A 23129-nucleotide genomic window follows, 5' to 3' on the forward strand; every position below is an offset into this window, starting at 1 on the left:
TTTCGTATTTTTTTGTAGCTTTTTATTCTATTCTATTTTTTCTTTTTTTTTTTCGGTTTCTAATTCTCGTTGGAACTTACAAACCGTGAACTGCTGCTTCTCGATAATTAGGAGCAACGATAACGATTTCTCGATCCACAATCTAGTAATTTCTTGTTCCTTCGTTATCTTTCAAATGCAAATTCAAAGTTTGAAATTTCTTTTGTTGAAGATATATCGGTAGCTGTTAAGTTAACTGATTGAGCTGGTAAAAAAGTTGTAGATTGAAAAATCGCGACTTGCCATAGTTCAATAATTAGCCGGATGAGAGTGTGTGCTTATTACAAAACAATAACAATTTATAGCTTATGGCATAAAAAAGCGTCCGAAGGCGAGAAATATGTCGTCGTGCAAAAATCGAAAGGTTTTCGTGGTTTTTCCTTAAAAATCCCTGAATTTCACGCTGGTAAGCGAATAAAAAGAAAATTGAAATAAACGAACGAAATAAGTGAAAAAAAATATAAGTAATTTAAATGAAAACGATAAATACAGAAATTTTAATGTAGAAATATTCATGAGTGTGACTCTTCCCATTTCTTCGAATTCAGAAGCAACCCTCGAGAAATATAGGGAAATTTCACTAGCAGCTTCGACTGCTACTGGCGAGCCTGATCGGGGAAAAACCAACAAGAATGAAGAATATCAAGGCGATCACTGCTATACACAGTTTAATTCATTGCATTTATCCTAGGCGGTTATAATAATAACTGAATTACAATTTCTAAATTCGAAATTGCACATCCGTTACGTATTACAATTATCTCGATTTACAATCTATCGTTATCCTTTATTTTCATTTCACTGGTTGCTTCTTCTTTGTCGGTTGAAACTTAAACTTTTCTTTTCTCTTTTAAATCAATCAAATCGTTAATCAGTAGTTTAAATTTGGCGCCTCAAATATTCTAACCGATAGTGTAAGTATAAATATAAAAGCTACATCTTCCTGTCAATTTATTATCGATTACAGATATTGAAACGAACTGAAAATTAATAATAATAGTTAAGAGTAATAAAAATCCTCGCTGCGAAAGAAATAAATCAAAGCAATCACTTCCCCGATCGTTACACATTTTCTTTTTGTACGAGCTAGTACGTTCTCTATTTGACTAGAAGTTCTATATGCGTACTTATTTATACATAATTATGGCTACTACATATAGGAATACTTAATTAATTATAATCGATAGCCCTAAAATTTATATATTAACTTTTACAGTAATATGGCAACGGCGGTGACAGTAATACTATTTTTTTTTTAAATCTTGTTTTTATCCTCTAGATCCAACTAACGATATAAAAATAATTCGCAAAAATCGACGTATAAAAACAAAAAGAGAAAAAAAGAAAGATTAGGAAAAATCAAAATCGAAACGTAGAAGAAAGGTGTTCTTTCTTTTGATACTAATCGCCGAAAGAAAAAATAGTGAAATTTCTCTTGGCCTTGGCCTACATAATTCAGATTAATTTTGAGAATATTTTTTCTTTCTTCCTTCTTCCCTTTCTTTTTTCTTTACATTTGTAATTATTGTTCTACTCGATTCTTTGGTTCTTTTTGGTCAAACACTTCTCGATATTTTAATTTATATTACAATTGAACAGCGATGAATTGCAATTGCAACTATTTTAAATAAATTTTAAAAAATCCCAACAAACATTAATTATAAATTTAGAATATGATATTTTTTTTATATAAAAGTTTTAAACAAATATCTTTGGTAAAAAGATTTCTACAAAAATTCCCAAAAATTCTGCCACAGCTCCACATTTCAATCGCAATTGCAATTCTGGAAAAGAGAGTGAAATCCTTTCCAAAGAAAAGAAAAGAAACAAAAATAAAAAGTCGTTCAAATAGAAAGATTATAAAAAAAAGAAAAAAAAAACGAAAATTGGTACATTGTGCGATGATTAAATACGAACCAAGGAAAAATAGAAAACGGGGAACTGCGTTTGACTGTACGTGGAATGTTTCGGTCTGCACTGATATTCGTTTTAAAGTCAGTAAGGACTGCTTCGATGAAAAAAGAAGTGTAAAGACACGGCTTCTGTCGATCCGAAAACACTACTATCACTTAATACGAAATTAAGATTTCATCGAATAATTGAAAGCTCCTTAAACACACTTGACCTAATCAAGAAACGTAAAACGTAATTGCGTAAGAAGGTAACTAAATCGTACGAAGAAAATTCTGAAATTCAAGGATCCTAGCTTCGTTGAGTGGAACCTCTTACACTTTTCGCAAATGTAAACACCTCAACGTATGTCCTATGCAGAATGTTTCAGAAATAAGTGGCCAAACTTTGGTATCGTATTCTACACTATACCACAGTTCGGCCACCTATTTCTGAATACCCTGTATATACGTGTAACGTGTGTACGTGTGTGTGATTGCGTCGTTGCGTGAAATTGTGCGATCGTGTGCGTACAGTCGCGTAAATGTGCGTGACAATGGAACGAAACGAAACTGTTGATTCAATTTAAGGGAAAAACAGTGAAGAATTCTTTCTCATGCACGGTGCGCCATTTGTCCATAGCGTTACGAATCTTGCTCGAATCGTTGCCAAAAAATGTTTGACGAATCGGAATTCGAATTTTAATTAAATATCTACGCATCGAGATGTTCACGTCTTTTTTTTTTTTTTCTTTTGCATGCTTTGACAATCTTGCACTATTCTGACCTTATCTATCGAGTTTTTATGGTGTCGCTTAAATCTCACTTGTTTCGATCAACGGCGTTTATATGCTTTTTACACAATTTTAGCGCATTTTTTATTTAGTTTTCTAACCGAAAGGAACTGACCGAAAACCGAATAGTATAATATTATACGTATCCGACAGATGTAGGAATTGTAGATTTGCACGGAAAATAGAAAATATTTTGTACGAGAGAAAAATATACTTTTTTCGTCGGTTTCTTGTGCGCGACTTGTGCGATCGGCGATGAACGTAACATGCTTATTCAACTAAAGTTAAAATAGTTGAATATTATTATACTACTCGTGAAAAAGGAAAATTGTATTATTAGCTTATAAATCGTTTCTTCCCAGGTAGAAAATTAAAGTGTTTGTCAAATGAACAATTTTTAAAGAAATTATTTCTTTTACCAAAAAAATTTTTAAGTTAAACTATCAACTAGGATCATTTGCTATGTTAAAAAATTGTTGTTCAGCTTAATTTTCTACCTGAACAGATAACTATATTCTTCTTTCCCTAATTTACAATAAAATCAGATGAAGGATCTCGAGATTCGAGTGTGCTTCGTGATTGGTCTTTGTGCGATTTACCGCGAAATGTATGAAAAATCTGGATTGATCATTGTGCGCCCTCTTTCAACATATCCCTTAATTCCATATTTTTGATTACGAAGGACTTAACTATTGACCCTTTGACCCATATAATTTTTTTTAAGTAAACAAGTAATATTATACAAGCTTTTGAAGCTTAACAAAGTTTAAAATATGAAATTCACTCATTTGTATATAATTTTTTAGTTTCAAATATCGACGCAAAAATAGATTCTTATATATGACAAATTCACCAGTTCTGGCAGTTAACAAAAAGATCGATCACAGTACTCGGTATTGGTTTAATAGATTGTCCAACGTTAATAGACTGACTCAGTCACAATCGGTTTAAAATACAAAATGACCAATGAGTAAAGGCAATGTTAAGTCCTCTGTTGCAATTAATACAGCAATCAAATCTGATTATGATATAGAAAAGAACGTTTCTTTATTGAGAAATTCATTTTAAGATTGGATTCAGTACTTAAAAGCAGAATAGCAAATAACTGCAATTTCAATCCAGATGTATTTAGCTCGAAGGATTGATTAGCCGAAAGCTATTCTCTATTCTCTTCCAGACATAAAATTCAAATCATAAGATGAATTTCTCTAGTAGAGAAACATTCTTGATGCTGCCGATATTAAAAGTCCTTACACGATTCTCTGCTCGCCTCAAAAGACAATTGGAAGAAGCGATTTACTAACAACACTCCACAACAGATATTATTTTTATAATATCAGTCAGTAATCTGACAAATCTTTCTCAGGGAGAAGTTCCTAACTTCTACAATCCCTGTTTATTGAATTAGAATGACGTCCTTCATTTGCCTTGAACTTTCCCATAAAAGATTTCGCTAACACTTCTCGGTAACAATGAGAACCGTTGAAAATTTCACGTGCTCTTAATTCAATCACCATGGACAATTGAACTAATACTATTAGTGAAACTTTACAATTCAAAAGTTACAGATTATCCTTTCATATCCTTCATGGTAAGAAATTTGTTGATGAAATATACAAGATTTCGCAAATCATAAGTTATTTGATCATTCCGTTCAATGAAAAATGATAGAAGAGAACCCTATAACTGGTGAATTATCGGTTCGCTAATAATATAGTAATTACTAAATTATTATGCAAGAGAATTCAGGAATTGTACAAGTGAACCTACTTACATAGCAGCACTTTAGCAGCACATAATGCATAGCGTTGCGTAAACATTGTGCAACTGCATTCGAATCACTCAGTATGATAAGGAGAAAGGTTGAAAGAGCTGGCACAAAGAGGTGTCTGATAAAAAAAGTCGAGAAGGTATCCGCAGGTGGTCGGTAGTAGTAGCGGTGGTACATAGGTGTATCTCTTTTTCTCGTTCCCGTTCTTTCAGCCGTTCTCTCCCCCTCTGTCACGCGATCTTTCTCTCGCAATCTCGCAACCTGACAATCTCGCAGTCTCTCATTCTCACGCGCTCCCCCGTTCTCGCAATACATGTCTGTCGTGTTTATGCATGTGAGTGTGAGTGTGTGTCGGTCGATCGGCTCCACGACGGCAATATTTATCCTAATAGAGACCGCAGCCACGGAGATTATTGGCGATAATGACGTCTGTGACTGCGTCGAACACGAATTGAATGTTGTCGGTATCAGTAGCGCAAGTCATGTGGCAGTAGATCTCCTTAGTGGTTGACTTGTTTCTCGCCTCGAATTGCGCCTGGATGTACGCGGCTGCTTCACCGTACTCTTGCGCCCCTGCGATCAGACAGACACGTTTCCTTATTATTCATTTAACCTACTGGCGTAGGCCATTCTTTCCTATTCTATTCTATTTCCCTATCGTTACAAAGCTTTTTAAGTTTCAGGAAATAAGAAACAATCATTCTTGGCATGCGTGATTTCTTAATTTTATGCGACAAATTTTCCGAAATTTTGTTATACGCCCTTTATTCGATCAATTAACATCGATCGATTAACATAAAAAATTAGAGAAAAAATTAGAGAAGAAAAAAAAAACGGGAAGAGATTACATTTGGTTGTTTTCGATTACGTTTGTTTTCTTAGTGGCTGTTTCAGGAATTTCTTTAAAAAATTGAAAGTTTAACCCTTATGAACGAGGTTGGTAACATCTGGCAGGAAGTTCTGTTTTAGATTTGCTTTCTTCAGACGGGAGAGGTTAAGGAATGTGCTGCAATATAAATTTTTTGTTTCTTCAGTGAGACAAATTGGAGGGGGGGGGAGGGGGGTGCGGTAAATGAATATTTTCAATTTGAATTGGTTTGCTTCGAATTTGGAAGATTTGGAAGAATCTTTTCTGTCTAATGAACGTTTTGTTTTTATAAATAAGAAAAGAAACCGATAATATTTGAATAGATAGCGTTTAAAATTGTAACTTTTTGTCTTTGAATGTTCTTTGAAAGATCACTTTTATGTTATTTCTTACATATTTCAACCTTTGCGATTACGTAAAAATGAAAAAAGAAGAAAGGAAAGCGAAAAAGAGAATCAAAATTGAAATTATTTAATTTATTTTACAATTTCAACTTCTATTACCTAAAAATAATGTTCACACTCGTAGCGAAAATTCGGAAGATGAACGATACGTATTTAGATCAGTGTACCTCAAACAAGAGGATGTAGCTCTCTTGTGGGGCGTGAAGGAATTCCAAGGGCAGCAACAGACTACGGACTTTTTATAACAATGAGAACTTGCCGCATTTATTTTTACACCACATGTAACATATGATCTTCGCTAATAGATTACGCTATAATTTTCGAAATTATACGAATTTCTTTTTACTGAAATGCAATACGTACTGGGCGCTCTATAAATTATTCACTAGATTAATAAAGCTTAACAAGAACGATATAAAATCTTTCAACTGTAATTTTCGCAATAAATAAAAAAAAACAAAGTTTAATACCGATGGTGAAAGCGTGCATTCGACATGGAAATAGATTAATCTTTAATTTTTCGTTCACAAAATTCTATGGATATAAATGTGAAAAATATTTTCTTACCGGCATATTCGGGGAAGCAAATGGTGAGCGGAGACTTGCGAATTTTCTCCTCGAAAAGATCCTTTTTGTTCAAGAAGAGAATAATCGAGGTGTCAGTAAACCATTTGTTATTGCAAATTGAGTCGAACAGTTTCAAGCTTTCTTGCATTCGATTCTATAACAGATAATTAACATGCAAACATTAATAATAATTAATGACCAAAGATATATAACTATAATGTAACATGATCTTAAATGTACACAATATCGCATGAAAAATAGAGGTATAGAAAGAAATTTGTAAAATAATGTAAATAGCAAATCATTCCAGTGGATTGAAGAATGAGGGGTTAATCAATGGGGTCGTTCCACGAGAACTCGTTAATTTCCAACAATTGCAGTTTATCACGTTTTCTTCCCACGTAGGATTCACCATATGCATCTTCATAAGTAGCGTGTGCATATATATATGGTAGAACAGGTAAAGAGATAAAAGGCACTTAGATATGTAGAGGACCTTTTTCATATACGATTCTGTCAGTGATTAAGTGTTAAATATATTTCATCGTAAGAAGTACTTTATTCTTCAACAGCTTCAAGAAAAATATCAAATAAAGCATAACACTTGGTGAAATACATAACAAAGACATAACAAAGTGTGAGAAAGTTTTCGGGAATGATTTGACGCCAAATGGACCCGTAACTCACAAGTTTCATTGCCTGAACTCGAGAGTTTTCATGCAGGCTAATTCACTGCAATGCAGTGCAAGTATAAAGTAAATTTTTCTTACCGTTATTATTAAGAAAATACAAAGTATACCTAGCATGAGGAAAAATGAAAAATATACGAATATTAATCGTTCTTTAGTAATTTCTTAGCGAAAAAAAGAAAATAAAACATTACAATATATCTTAGATATGTTATCTTTGAAAGGGTCTACAGTTCATGATGCATATAGTATGTATATTTCTATCGTATATCGTACACCTATCGTAACGTGAAGAGGAGACTTTTTTGAAAATCCAAAGACTCTGGAAACTTGTATGTGTTTTAGAAATCCCTTGTTCACTTATAAAGTTCCAAAACTCTTGATATGGTAAGTGGAGATCAGTGTAGTTTAGTTTCCCTTGGCCTCTTCAATTACTCTATTGTTACGAATTTCACCATCGCACCGTGAAATATCACCTGTCCTTTTGTGTATACGCTATGATCTCGTATCACATTAATATATAATTAAACTAGTTAAAAAAAGTGCGAATACTTACCGTCGTTTCGTCTTCGTGCAGGACTTGATCGTACTCGGACATCGCAACGCAAAATATGATCGCGGTAACATCCTCGAAGCAATGGATCCATTTCTTACGTTCGCTTCTTTGGCCGCCCACGTCGAACAATCTGTAAAGAAGCAATGGTATATCGATGAACAAGGGTTCAGAAATTCATTCGATAATTAATTAACAAATTGAAATATGTCAATCTGATTTTATTGATATTTCTATCCTCCTATTACATTTTTATAGAAAATAACATTGAAAAACAATATTACATTTATCTAAATGTAGTTCTCTTAAATTTTATTAAAAAGAGAATAATCAATGCACGTGCGCGCGCGCGCACACACACACACAATTGTGTTTAAACACAATAGAAAAATAACGCGATAATACAAATTTTCAGTTTTCTAATTGTGAAGCACAAAATAAATTGTCAGTTTTAATTATATAATATTTGTGTAAATGTAAATTATATCTCTATATAAATACATAATTATATATAAATAATGTTAGTATACTATTAAGAAAGCTAAATGCAAATGTAAATTATGCACCTATGTAAATAGATATAAATAAGTGTGAAATATATCTACAAAGAAACATTTCTTAAAGTGACATTAATTGAAAGAAGGAATGCATGTGCTCAGTTTCTTAAATTGTCATCCCAATGATTCATGCTCAATCATTCATAAGTCATTGCTCTCTCCCTTTAGCCTACCCCTCTCCTGCCTCTTTACTCACTGAGGCACTTTTTTTAACCACTGAGATCAATGTTAACAATATTCATAATATCAATGTTAATAATATGTTCCTTGATTTTTAATGTTGTTACCATGCCAGAATCTCCAAATATTTTTATCTAAAAATTATATTACTACAGTGTACCGCTATTTATAATTAATTTACGATTAAAAGCATTAAATTACTAGTAAATATGTAGATATTTCGTATCTAAAATTTGTGTACATCATGTATTACATTGCATTAATAAGAACAAACAAAATTGTATACATTATTATGCGCATACAAGATAGGAATAATCATTCGATCGCGGAATAGAAAACAATCTCCTGTCTGTTGTCGGTACACTCTAAAATCTCCAAAAAGATAACATTTTTTTCATATCAGTGGTGTTGACAAAGTTACACCTGTATCCACCTTTGGTCGTAAGAATTGGATCAAAACGAGTCAGTCTTTTACTTTCTTGTCCTTGTTTCTTTGTATTGTATTCATTTTCGTATTAGATTGTAATTGTATCAAGTATATCCTTCTGTTAAATTAACTATTCTTTACGATACTCTATCTAAAAGTTCATTTTCCTCCATTGTACGATTTCAATGCCATCTGGTGGCGATAAGAGAGCACTTTAATATGACATAGTTGAAAAGGAGAATAACCTGTCAGGTCCAAAGATATGTGTCCTTTAAAAATAGACGATAAGTTCATGAAGTTTCGCAGAAGATCAATAATATGGATAATGCTATGGTTAGTAATATTTCTTACGTATGCAGATTTTATGTGTAACATTTATTATGTTTAACGTGTATTATCGGAATCGTTTTTGTGCATTTTACGCGAATAAACATCTGACCCGGGTACTTACTTGAAATTAAGATTCTTGAAAGAAAAGTGGACTTCGACTATTCCCGTTGTTTTAACACGGGTCCTTAAAATATCTTGCTCCGTAGGCTGATAATCCCTGGCCCCTAATCGGTCTAGATCATCCAGGAAACTGGAATTTCAAGGCAAAACGCAGGACCGTTAGTTATATTTTTAGAGAATTCTTCAAAATATCACAGATTAAACGATCTAGAGAACCATTTTCTTAATTATATACGCATATTTAAAGAGAAATAAAAGGAAATAAGAAAAAGTGTTGGAAATTATTCTGAAAAAGTATTTTATCATTTTTTCTTACTATATTTTTGGTTAACTTTTCATTCCTAAAAGATTTAAGATATTTATATAATCGACTTTAAATGACACTTTCACACACTGGTGTAAAGTGTTCCCAGAGACTTCTACAGAGTAAATGACATTCCCCTCGTTCTAAATTCAGGTCGTAACCGAGATCGTGTTCGATCGATTTTCCCACTTCTTGTGATTTAGCATTCATTGCCAAAGTTGGATGCACTTGTAGCCAGGCACAAGCACTTTCATCTTATCGCGCTGCATGGTTTTTATATTGGTTTTCGTGGCTCGCACGTACAGATATCGGCCAGGCTGATCGATATCGGGTGTCCAGAAAAAATGGCACGCTATTAATATAAAATAGCAAAACGTTACCATGCGTTGTTCGATAATTCCTTGTCATTTTGTTCTGCTTATGTTACCGTGTCGATTAATTACTATAAAATGTGGATATTTAGTGTCAATAGGTTAAGAATATTGAAAGTATATTAATAATGATATCACAAATGGATATTAATATCTAATATTTGAAATGTTAAATGTTTTATCACAAAATATTTAATATATTTGAATGTCGAGTAATAATTAAGTTGACAAATATATCTGTATATATCTGTAGTGTATAATAATGATAGAATAATATAAAGAATAAAAGGCAATTATACAGCATTAGAGTCCATCGTTATCTATAAGATATCCGATATATGGTAATAATAATCACAATAGATCCGCAATCGCAACCATCGTAAGTAAGTAAGTATGTACAATATGTATGCAATACGCTAGTTGAGGTTAGATTTACACGCGTGGATCGTCTTTCGTTGTCAATAACTCGAAACGCTGATAACCAATAACCGAGAAAGAAACAGCTTACATTTCTAAGAAATCTCATATTTACACTTGCAGACATCCTGTATACGTGAGTTGTAACGTGACTTTATCACCAGTTGCTTTTCGAAAACATCGTAGATCACCCGCGTTTCGGTTACTAGCGTTTACAACCATAAGGCATAAGGTATAGTAGTTAAAATATATGGGGTGATCGAATACATTTAGCGCTCTCATACTTATATTGAAATCTTTATATCGAACGATATATGTATAGAAAAGTCAAAAGTGTCAAGAGATATAAAACAATCGCTTCAAAATATATGATACAAACAATAAAAAGTATAACGATTACTTTATAACATTCGTTTTCTAATTTAATTATTATTGTTAAAAGCAGTCGTACGACAAGACTTTATGCTTGATAATCATTATTGTTAAGGAAAATTCTAAAATATAATAAAACTCTAAAAAAAATGTTCTCCCAAAACAGGGTACTGGTAGATTAACAAGAACAAAATAAAAAAGTTGTCAGTTTCATGAAATCTCCCTCCTGGGAGACCTATCAGAATTTTCATGTCCTTGCATCCGATTTTCTCGCTTTATCCTAACCCCATTTTTTCCTCGTCTTGCTTGCTAATTATTAAGTGTCCAATTATTACGAATTTCCCAACAACGAGTGATGTTTTGTCCCTATTGTTGTACGTTCCACCCCGTTGTGCTTCAACATTCTTGCGTATCGTTATACACACATATTTCCTTGTGTCTCTCTTTTACTCTCTCTCTCTCTCTCTCTCTCTCTCTCTCTCTCAGATCGTACAGAGAACAGAAAGAGAAGCAGCGATATTAGAATGAAAAGAGAAACAATTGGGGTTGGGGGGTGAAAACGAGGGAACATAGTAAGGCAGAGAAGAAAGAGTGGTGGGGATGGTGTCGGCGGCCATTTTAGGCCACGTGACACGGGCGTGGCGTGACGTCATTGACGATCAATACGCCGCTGAACCTAAATAAGAGAGAAAGAAAAAGGGGAAAAAAGACGAAAGAGAATGCTCGGATCCCTCCAGTTGCACTATTTTTTTTTCTATTTTTTATTGCCTACATTGCCTGGCGAAATTAGGTTCGTCTCGAGTGCTGTGTCCACCGGTGGTTTACGATCGGTAAAACTTGAATTAAGCTTTTAGGTTAGATCTACTTACGTTTCAGAACGTTCGGACTTTTGGAGCAATTTGGAGTTTTATTTCTCTCTTTCTTTCTCTCTCTTCGATTCGAGTACAATTGTCTGAATTGAAATTAACGTTACATATAGGGACATTTCTGGAGATTCAAAAGAAAGATTACGCGTACCAGGGTATTGACAATTTGTTTTGGAAAAATTTACTTTCCTGGGAGAATATGATTTAGGATATTGTAAACTATACAGATTTGTTTGTATAAACTCTTTCTCTGTATATTTAGGGGCACGTAGTTTTGTTAGTGTATTAATAGTGCGAATTTAGAAAATTTTTATATTTTCAATATCGAGGATCTTATGATGTACTGTTCACAGAACCTTATTTATGAAAAATGGCGCAATATAAATAATAAAAATATTCCAAGAGGATTTTAAGCTTTTTTTTTTATAATAAAAAAAGAAAAGAGAAGATATTAAAAAATTTCATTTTACATGCTTTACTGTTTTTTTCCAAGCAATTATTTCGTTTTAAGTTATAAGTCAAGTAAATAGTAAATTTAGTCCCACCCGATATGTAGTTGTAGTTATGTCTGAATCTATCTACTTCGTATCTTGTAAAATCTAAATTCGAATTTCAAACTGAGATTAACACATCAAATTATCAGATAATAATTTTCTTCTAACCTTAGAGAACGTTATAATCTCTTTTATTTGTTATTTAATTTATTTTATTTAAAACAATTTTTATCTTTCCATTTTTATGTAACGTAATTTAATATTTCTAATGAATGTTGATAACTAACAGAAGAAAATAGTACTTTTATGTCTATATGCATTAGAAAACATACGAAAATATCCGCAGAGGAGTAATGCAATAAATCGTGACCCTTCTGTTCGATGCTTGTTGCTACGCACACTATAATCAGGACACAACAGGTTGCTAACAGAGACTGGTCATTAAACAATTTGCCATATGACGTCATAGTACCTACCTCGTTCAATCGCGAAAATCTAACGAATAATTTCTATCATTACTTACGCGCCGACTTTAATAATTAACTAATAACTAACTAACATAAACTGAATTAGTTATACATTAATCATAAGTTTTTACCAATTTGTTGATAAAAAGACAATATTTTAAATGCATAGAGACACGTATTTTGCGACGGATAATGTTACTACCATCAAGATTACTATCTCCGAGGATGTGTCATGCTTTCTAGATGGATTAGATGTAACCTAATCGCCATCTATTGTCTTCATCACGGAATCATTGCCATTGTGCTTGCGTATTCTATGTGCTGGCAGTTCAATATTCAACTGGATATAATATTTTTCAGTGACGTGTCACATCAGCTTTTAGAATTAAAATATTATTATGCACACAGGTTTGGTAAATTTACTTAAGTTTGAAAATAAATCTGCATAATACAAGATTTCACACAGATTTGGGTTTTATGTTTAATATAGGCGGAAAAATATAAATCTTCTTGAAAATTTTGAAAATTATTTTCTACGAAAACTGGTAATCGTGCGAACATTCGTGTAAGAAAATAGCAAAATAAAGCAAGGTGTTCTATTTTGACACGTTTTTTCTAGAACGCAGAGAGAGTATTTAAAAGGACGAATTTAAATCTTTTTGAATTTCGATTTTACGAACTAAAACATTAAATTTGTAATAGCGTAAATTGATTGGAAATGTTTCATTTTCTGCGTTTTCCAATTTCTCGATTTTAATATTCTTTACGGTTAATTATTGGTTTTCTTCGAATTAGAAGTTATCGTCTCCTGAATAAATAGTACGAGTGTAATGTATATTGAAACGATAGAATTACAAATGACGTTAAATTACTGATCTCCGGCCAAACAGTAATTAATTTCTTGGTGGCTGGCAGGTCTCGCTGTTGAATATGAATGGAGCCGTGAAAGCTTCAGTTTCTATTAGATTTGGATCTACTCCAAATTAGGCGTTAGAGGTACCAAGGACTTTGGCAGATTCTCCCTGGGTTATGTTTATTTGTAAATATTCTCCCTATAATAAAACCGTGTCGATGGTCGAGTCAAGAAACTATAGAAAATCGAATATATAGAAATATAATAACGTAAGATTCAGAAACGTGTCAACGCTTGTGAATTTTTTCGGAATTAATATTTTGCTTCCTTTTCTTCTTATTCTATGTTTTTTCTACTATTATCAATTTTACAATTTCATCTTTCATCTTTTTCTATCTAATAACTGAAGTTTTTTTTTTTTTTTTTGTCAGTAGAAACGGTATTGAGGTCTTAGAGACGAGGATGATCGATCGATTTCTTTGAAAGTTCAATGAAACATTACTGATGTTACTGACGAATTACCTTCGAGCTAGGGCTGTTTCTCCAAGATTTTGCAAACTCTAGATTTTATCTAGAAAAGTTATAGATTGGTAAATAGTGGATGTGACAAATTTACTCACTATTTCGCCGAGTCGTTGAGTTGATACTCGTTGCTCCTGCCAAAGCATTCCTGGACCCCGGTGTCGGCCCAAAGTCTATTCATCGCAGCCAAAAGCTCCTCGCTGAATGGTTCCGTGTCCTCCATTCTTTGGATCACGTCGAACACCATTTTCGCGTCCGGCTGATAAGCAATTTTCAAGTTAACTCGATTTACAGAATACATATATAGCAGTTATTGTAAAATAAACATCGATAACAGCATATTTTTCCAATATTAAAACAATATTTTGTATTTTTCTTTTGTTTAACCGATGTTTGCTTGTTAACGCTACAAAGATCGCGTGGGTTAATTTCGATCTATCAAAGAAATTATCAAAGAAATTATCAAAGGAATTAAAATCAGTTGAATTTATGCCAGAAACATGTACGAAGAAGTTGTTCGATTTACTCATATCGAAAAGAAAAAGGGGAAAAAAATACAGAATAAAAATTTGCCGATCTTATACGACTTAATTAAAAAGCGCAAGTACTATCCAAATTAGGTTAAAATGGTGAAGTGGATGTGCACTCTAGGCTCTTTTCGAATGTGCCCTTGCCAAATGTTCAACAAGTGAACACTACTTAAACACTTAAGATGTAGCAAGACGAGCAAGTGGAGGTGTATACGACGTACATAAATCTCGTTATACGTGTGCCAGTATTTATTATGCTCTTCCCTTCAACGATTTTAGAACCGCGAAACATACGTTTCTCTATTGTGTTTTGTTCCCTTTCTTTCTTCCTTTATTTATACCTGAAGTGTATTATTTAATTATAACGTTGTCTATGTATTTCTCATCTAACGAGAAATACCTATTATATACGTTGGTGCTTCGTATTATATAAAAAGAACTTTTCGAAATAACGATTATACCAGAGATTATAAAAGATTATAAGAGGTGAGAGAAGGTGTTACCGTTGATACGAGTTTGGACGATGTAATTTAATAGATAGAAAAGCGGAGAGGGTGGAAGAGATCGTAATAGAATAAATTTGAAAGAAATGATTTGGTTTGACGTGTAAAAAGAAAAGAAAAGAGTCTGTATTGTCACACGCGATCAAACTTTAGCAATATTTAACGAGTACGAGGAGAGCTTCGGCAGCATGTTCATATCTAACGAGAGAAAAGCATTTTGTTTTATTAAAACCACTGGAAGAAAACACTGGTTCGCAATGATACTTGAAGCGCGTCGTGATAACTACGGAACGAATCTGACCAAAGCCATTCCAAGCTACCGGAAATACTACAAAAGCTTGCATGAAGCTTAAGTATAAAGCGAAAGTATAAAAATGGTACGAAATGGTATTGGGCGTGGAGGGAGGGAACAATCAGCTCATATTGCCTAATAAGAAAAATATTATTAATAAACAAAAAAAGGGGAAGCCTACCGAAGAGAGATGAGATTGAGAAACACTGGGTTCGAGGAGCCGGATCAATCGGCACTCGAGGCAACCCATCGTGCTCGTTGTTTTCGAGGCAGGGGCTCGTTTATTGGCTCTAAGGTAAACGACGCAGCCGCGATGCTGCACGATCGGTAAATATGCCGAGGAGGGTGCTTCAGAACCAGGCTCGAGATGCGCATCGATCGTTTAAGTGCTCGGGCTATCGATAATTTTTGACTTCCCGGCAGACCGCTAACCTTTACCCTTTAATTTCTACCGCTTCCGCCGCCTACTTCCGCCTTTCGCTTTTCCTAACGGAACTCCGTCTATTTCGTAACTTTGCAGATTTTTGCCTTTTCTTATCTACTTCTATTTCAGAAGAAATTACGAAGCTTATCCATTAATCCTTGATTCGGTTTTTATTTAATCGTGTATATATATGTCTATATATGTATATATATATATATACTGCAAGTCTATATATGTATTGCAAATCCGATTTCCTCTTCCCAATTATGTCACTCGTCTAACAAACCGATCGCCTTAACTCAATTTTTCGTGTCTCCTTTCGAAAGAGTATTTGCTGGAGACACGAGTCTGCGAGTGTCCTCGCGTTTGCGTCTGAATTGTGTGCTGCTTCGGCCCTGCTTCTAGAATCTTTCCATCTTGTTTTCATTTCAACGAAAACAAGGTGTTTTAATGTTGGAAAAAAAAAAATCTTGACCATGACGGGTGTCGGTAACCATTGCTTTATAGTTAGCTGACGCTTAAGAAATCGTCTAAGAGTACTATTCGGTCGAGAACGATCCAGAGAATACAGCAGAGAGATAAAGAGAACCCGATCACCGTAAGTATCGGTTCAACTTACCTCCCGTTCATTGGTCGAAAAGTTGATGTCCAAATTCGGCATCGCTCTGAGAATAGCGACTAGAGATTGTATCGTGTTGCTGTATACTACGGGCCTGTACTGCTTGAAGTCTTCCGGTGTAAATCCGCTTTCATGGATAATTCTGGGAAAATAAATGACGGGCATCTTGTTAAGGCCAATTCGGCATAAGTCATCCATATATTCATGGTGACAGGCAATTAATTTTATTCGGATTTCTACGATAATATAGATAGTTTAGAGAAAAATTATTATCAAGTTGTACTCTACGTATTATTTATTTTTAGATTTCTCTACTGAAATTGTTATATCGAAACGTTGTTCGTTTTAGTAAACTCTACTTAGTAAAGATAGTTGAAAGTCGAAGCTAACTTCATCCCTACATTAGAATTTCATAATAATTATTTCTCCTTGAACACTTTTAGGCATTTTTGTATTAGTAAGTCGCCGGTAAATTAGTAATCCAGAAACGTTCTCCGCAGTTGAACACGCATGCCTTTGTTCATGGGACACCATGAATGGGTCCATTGACTGCAAAACAAGATTTCAAACACGTTCTACCAGTCGCTGGTCTTTCAACGCTGAAATGACGGATTTTTCGAGGTGAACAACCGATTTGTTATAGCGTTAATGAAACTCTTTTTATTCTGCAGAAGATTCGATATAATAATTTACACACATATTTTGTATGTATGTGTATGTACAAGTATGCGTGTACAAAAAGTTAACGCGACTCGATTTACATGTGATTTTGTAATTAAAGTACGACGGAGGGACCCAAACGAACCAATGATCGTCAAGTTTTACGCGTAAACGAAATTTTAAATCTCCATTTAGATTGCAGTTTTTTTAATTTCGTTCGTAAAGATACGAGTTTGCATAAACATATTAAAAAATTTGTTAGCTGCTTACTTCATTTGTTTAACGATGGTACTTTTCCCAGATTCTCCGGCACCTGAAAATTGAAAAGAATCGGTAAGAAACGCAGAAAAATATAATTGGCCAACGTCACTGGATAGTAGGTGATTCATAGGTCGTTTCATTTCATTTCATTCGTTTAATCTTTATCTATTATATTAGTAGATCTTTGTCGATGAAAGTTGTCAGTTTCGTTCGATTGGAAATAATAATAAGAAACGACGAAACTGAAATTTCTACCGAGGCAACGTAAGAGTCGATTTATCTATGCCTGTATAATACTGTAAAACTGTGGAGACGAAAATGAAAAAGAAACTGTTGAAAAAATAAAAAATCAAAGAACACGATTTGTAGGAAAAACTAATAGCCCGATGTCTCAAAATGAGATGGTAGGATAACGTTTAAAGAATTGGCCATAATTTCCTACTAAATTTTCAGGCTTATCTCATTTTGCCCACAAGTGTCATAATATTTATGTACAGGGAAAGAAGTGCGCACGGGCGGAAGCTGCGGCCCGGAAATGACGTGGCGCACTGTGGCAGCGGAACTTGTTTTCCTGCTTATGGGTGGCGAGTCTCTCCCCCTCTTTTAAAAAGCTCTTTCATCTGGAACCCGTTCAGTCTACTACGTACGCTACTTCTGTCGATCGTCTGGAACCGGTCGGATTCTACTTTGCTCGAATCTGGCACACAGCGAAACGACATGTCTCAACATCGTAAACAACTCTGACGACATCTTCGGGATGTCGAAGCTTAACTATCGTGAATTTATCAACTTTCGAATTCTTGTTCTGTTCTCAGAATTAGGATACAGGTATTTATGCAAATTCACGTTTCTATAAATATGATTTCCAAAAAAGAAAAAAGTGGAATCCAACTAGAGAATTGTTTGATCCACTACGTTATCGTTATATCGATAACGTAACGATACTAAATTAGAGGAGGAATTTCCAACTATTATATGAAAAAAGAATCCCTAAAAATCGTACTTTTGACGATAAAACCAATTGCGTCATCAAATTGATGCCACGAACTCATCAAGTTGATTCACTCAAGTCCGGTTATACTCGAAACTATCACTGTGTCACACTTGTCATAACGCGTATGTACTACTCAAACTAATTAAACGATCGTTTACTCAAATGGTTTTATTCTCACACGAGAACTCTCACATTCGTTAAGCCTTCGAACGCTTAGCATCTTTTACGAGGGTGACTTGATAAAGTAGCGAGAAAGCTAAGAGAGATGAAAGTTGTATATGAGAAAACAATAACTTGTAAAAGAAAATTTACGTGAAATTATTCGGATACATATCATATACACACACACACACACACACACACACACACACACACACACACACAGACACGCTCGCGCGCGCATCCTGAGCGATACTTAATAAATTCAGAAAACGCAATTATCGTAAACGGCGCCATTATTTATACCCTATCGCTTTTATCGCTATTCCGGTTAATATTACCGATATCCTCGTTTTGCTTTCACTCTATTTGTTGTTACGTATGTTATCACGAACGATACGAATTTTACGATTCTAGGCAACATCGTGATCGACGCACAGTGTAATACGAACGCCAATAAATTATCGTTCGTGTGCTACAGTCATTGGAAACAATGATCGTACGTACTGTCGTTCGTATTCCTCACGACGATAGAGACACGTATTTAACAAACTGAAAACTTATTTTCCAATTTACAATTCGTAATACTACGAAAATTATCTGCACATATCCTTATTCTCCGATAACGCTTCTCTTTTTTCACTTTAGCGATGTTCCAAATTTTTTTAAATACGTGAGTTATATTTTTCTGAATATATGCACACACACATATGCACACGTATATATAAAAGCCACAATTAGACTATGGACCTTCAGGCAAATTTGTATTTTTGAAAATTTAATTACAAGCTTCTGTTAAAATGGAGAAGAATTTCGTTATAGAAGAGGAACGTTGAAAGATTTTTAGTGGCAATAATTTTTTGCGATGAGAATCAAAGTAGATAATTGAACAACTTCTCAGATTTAAGTATTATACCAGTCTCGTTCAAATGTACGAAGAAAGATTCTGGAATACAATACGCTAAAAATACAGAGAATCGGTCTATACAAATCTAATTTTACATCGCTAAAAGCTAGGTAGTTAATTCGGCAATTGACTTATTTCTAGATCCGATCGAGTCTTTGCGATCACGATTTTAATCGTCATTTTCATTTCATTCTTCTTTTTAATACGACATTTGAGCGATAAAGAGCTTGGAGATATAACAGATTTATTAAACCTGCTCCATCAAGCTACTTTTTATAGTAAATGTTATACTCGTTACTCCGTTATTTTCGAAATTCCTGATAATCCATATTTCCTATATAGAGTTTTCATTTCTATTAGAGTTATTATTTCTTAATTTCTTAATTTCGATATAAATTTCATTCAAACGCTAAACACAACTTATTTAACTTAACTAAATGGCCAATCTTCGTTACTTCGTGTTGTAGATGTATCGATATCTAATAGAAATATTCCTTTTAGTTGCAATAGCTATATTTATGTAGCAAATATAAAACGTAAATGTAATAAAAGTATTTTATAGTAATAGTAATTTAGTAATTTTATAGTAACCAAACGAGTTAACGCGAGTTAACGCGCAGATGTTGAAGCATCGGGTGAGGATCGATTTACGAAAATTCTCACAATTCGATCGATCGAGGCAGAAACAAAGAATTCCTGATTTTCTGCTTGGTATTCAAACCCGAGATTATCCGAGGGAAATCTGGGTCCTGTTTATTGGTGTTACCAATGACGTCATTCCTTTTGCTTGCGTCTTCCACGAGTATTTTCATCCCATTTATGCTGCAGGAAACGCACACGGTCGCTCTCTCTACTCCCAGTCTCTCTACTCCGTCTACATATATCATTCGCTAATTCGAACGCGAGTTTAATTTCTGTCTGTCGATTAATAACACGCGTGAAACAACCGGAAAGCCGGCACTTTTTTCTCCCAAATTCATTTCTTTCTTCTCATTTCTCTCTCTCTCTCTCTCTCTCTCTCTCTCTCTCTCTCTCTCTCTCTCTCTCTCTCTCTCTCTCTCTCTCTCTCTCTCTCTCTCTCTCTCTCTCTCTCTCTCTCTCTCTCTCTCTCTCTCTCTCTCTCTCTCTCTCTCTCTCTCTCTCTCTCTCTCTCTCTCTCTCTCTCTCTCTCTCTCTCTCTCTCTCTCTCTCTCTCTCTCTCTCTCTCTCTCTCTCTCTCTCTCTCTCTCTCTCTCTCTCTCTCTCTCTCTCTCTCTCTCTCTCTCTCTCTCTCTCTCTCTCTCTCTCTCTCTCTCTCTCTCTCTCTCTCTCTCTCTCTCTCTCTCTCTCTCTCTCTCTCTCTCTCTCTCTCTCTCTCTCTCTCTCTCTCTCTCTCTCTCTCTCTCTCTCTCTCTCTCTCTCTCGTGATCATTATTTTCTCACTATCTTGGTTTACGTTTAAGTTGGCGCTTCCATTTTTTATCAAAATAGACGAAATTCCATTTCTTATGCAATTAATATCTCGACTAATCGATAATACCGCGAATAAGATAATTTATAGAATAGCCAATTAATTTTAACAACTCTTGCGAAGAAAGAGACATAAATAAAAATCTTACATTTCAAGGAATTAATTCTTTCGTAAATGAATAACGCCGAACGCGAAACGATCGTAGAGTATAAATTAACGTTGGCGATTTCTCCGATTTTCACAAAGCATTTGTCACTTTTCACAGAGAAAAGTATACAAATAAACAAATAGAAATTAGATAAAAGCCCTATTTTCCAGGAAATTAATTCCTCGTTGGCGCGAAAGTAACGCGATTGTATCGGAATCAGACATTTTGCAAGAGCACGTCCGCGATAATAATTGCACACCAATTATCATCTGGTTCGTTAATTTCGAGTCACGTTATCCAGACCAGTCGTTAAAAACAAACGACAAAGCCGGGCAGAAACTGAATTTACGAGAACAGCCAACCAATTAACGGAGATACTCGAATCGCAGGGCTCTCTGCTGAAATTCCTTCGAATCGAACGAAATTTCTCGCAACACTCGCGGATTAAGTAATCGATTAATTATATCGTTCAGCGTTTCCTATTCGACGTATTAAATCATTATTATAGTAATATAAATTAAGAAGATGAAGGTTTTTAAAGATATGCTTGGATACTATTTAAGAAAATTATTAATTATATTATTATACGAAGATCGTACAAAATGTTCAGATTAAAGAAGCTTTGGCAAATCTATTCAATTTTATAGCGTTTGAAACTTTTATATTTAACGTTCGAATAGACACGTTGCCCCCATTAAAAATACGTAATTACATTTAACAAAGATTTTGTTTAATCCGGGCCCAGAACAAGTAATCCGGAGACGAATTCGCTCAATTTTATTAATTGGGACAATTGTTTGAACGCGTTTAATGCATAAATGCTACAACAAATCTAACCACGTGCCAAATATAACTTTTCGTAGCAACTGTCAGTTACGTTTGCATCTTTTGATCACACGCTCGCTCGGTTAAGAAAAACGCAGTTCGTGAAAAAGACTAAATTTATTATGTTTCTTAACGGTTATATCGTAATTAGAAAGGTGTTCTTTAAACAGCTACGAATGGCCAGTCGGTGATCACATAACGAACACCTGTCTCTTTAGTGGATCTATATTCGTTATTTATACCGTGATTAATTTAGGCTCGGTATAATTTAATTTAAACATCGAGTCTCGACATCCTACTTATACATGCATTTAACTTTTCTTTATTTATAATGTACAGAACCCTATACCAATTCTGATTACTTTAGATATTTTACAAGCACAAATTTTGTCATTCGATTGTCCGAAATATCGGATCGTCGGGTCTTTCTGCAATTACTCGGCCAATCGAGATTCTACTGTACTTATTAAGTATTAAAATGTTCGAACCTACTCGCGATGTATGGATACGGGGCGTATCCGGAAAGTAAGTTTCATTTGGCTATTAAAGAACAGCAGAAATTTATTTCCCTTCCCTCTTTTTCTTTTACCCTTGCTGGGACTAACAGGGTACCGATTTTTCTACCCGCGCTTCATAGAGAACGATGGCGCTTGAACGTGTAGCCAGGACCCCGGTTAAGGTGGTAGCCAACGGGTGCATATCTGTGGAAATTCCAACCGGTGTGATGCAACTCTGACACTTTTCATTCGTGTTTCACAAATTTTACGGTTCCTGCCCCACGAAATTGTGTCTGAAAACGTGTGAAGTTGCTCGAGTTACATCGACGCCGGGTGTCATTTTAGGCGACACCGGCAAATCGGAAAGTCCGACCAAACTTGAAAGGGGGGGGGGCTAGGTATGGTAAATAAATAAATAACAATACGAAGCGAGGATAGAGATACAGGTGTCCCGTTATGACAAACGTTATCTACAATGATGAAAACTTTTATCACTTTTTAAGTAGTAGTTTAAGAGTAGTAGTTTAAGGTTTTGGAAACAAATTTCTGCTTTTCTGTAATAGCCGATTAGAATTCGGGAACCGTCCCGAATACGCCTCGTATAATGTACATATACTCGAGACCATTACCATCCATCGTCTTACCTCGAGTTCCTCTATCTATATCATTGCTACCTAAAAATATAAATGCCGTCTGTACATATGCAAATAAACTCACCAAGCAGTAGCAGCTTGATATCCTTAGCAGCCTGGATACCATCCTCCTTCAGATTCTTCTCGATCTGCTTGCTACGGGCCAGTGCGGCCCGCTCTTCAGCGGACATGGCGCAGCCCATCTTGCCACAGGTTGCCTTCACAAACGCCACCACCAAGCCTCTACCTTTCCCTCGGCGGCTAGGAAACCGTTACTCTACCCTCTTCGTGGCCACCACCACCACCACCACCGCCCAACCAGCACGGCTCGCGACTCACGTCGCAGGAGTCGTAGCTTCTTCCACGGTCGCCTC

General features: G+C 34.8%; 1 protein-coding gene across 1 annotated transcript; it reads right to left on the reverse strand.

Moving 5' to 3' along the window:
- Positions 1 to 42: 42 nt before the first annotated feature.
- Positions 43 to 23123, reverse strand: LOC100742795 (guanine nucleotide-binding protein G(o) subunit alpha). The gene is made up of 8 exons (XM_003491778.3): positions 22841 to 23123; positions 17153 to 17195; positions 16223 to 16364; positions 13953 to 14113; positions 9190 to 9318; positions 7578 to 7707; positions 6333 to 6486; positions 43 to 5066 (listed from the first exon to the last, which is right to left on the reverse strand). The coding sequence occupies exons 1-8, from the start codon at positions 22956 to 22958 to the stop codon at positions 4879 to 4881; spliced, it is 1065 nt and encodes a 354-aa protein (XP_003491826.1). The 5' UTR covers positions 22959 to 23123; the 3' UTR covers positions 43 to 4878.
- Positions 23124 to 23129: the final 6 nt, after the last annotated feature.

Source organism: Bombus impatiens, unplaced genomic scaffold (genome assembly GCF_000188095.3).
Source record: "Bombus impatiens unplaced genomic scaffold, BIMP_2.2 scf_0637, whole genome shotgun sequence".
NCBI lineage: Eukaryota > Metazoa > Arthropoda > Insecta > Hymenoptera > Apidae > Bombus > Bombus impatiens.

Bases quoted from the DNA above. Each gene is read 5' to 3' on its own strand.
- LOC100742795 (XM_003491778.3), bottom strand. From the start codon at position 22,958: ATGGGCTGCGCCATGTCCGCTGAAGAGCGGGCCGCACTGGCCCGTAGC. The intron at 16,365-17,152 runs GTAAGCAGCTAA...TTATTTTCCCAG, and splicing joins ACCATCGTTAAACAAATGAA to AATTATCCATGAAAGCGGAT. The intron at 9,319-13,952 runs GTGAGTAAATTT...TTGAAATTCCAG, and splicing joins CTCAACGACTCGGCGAAATA to TTTCCTGGATGATCTAGACC.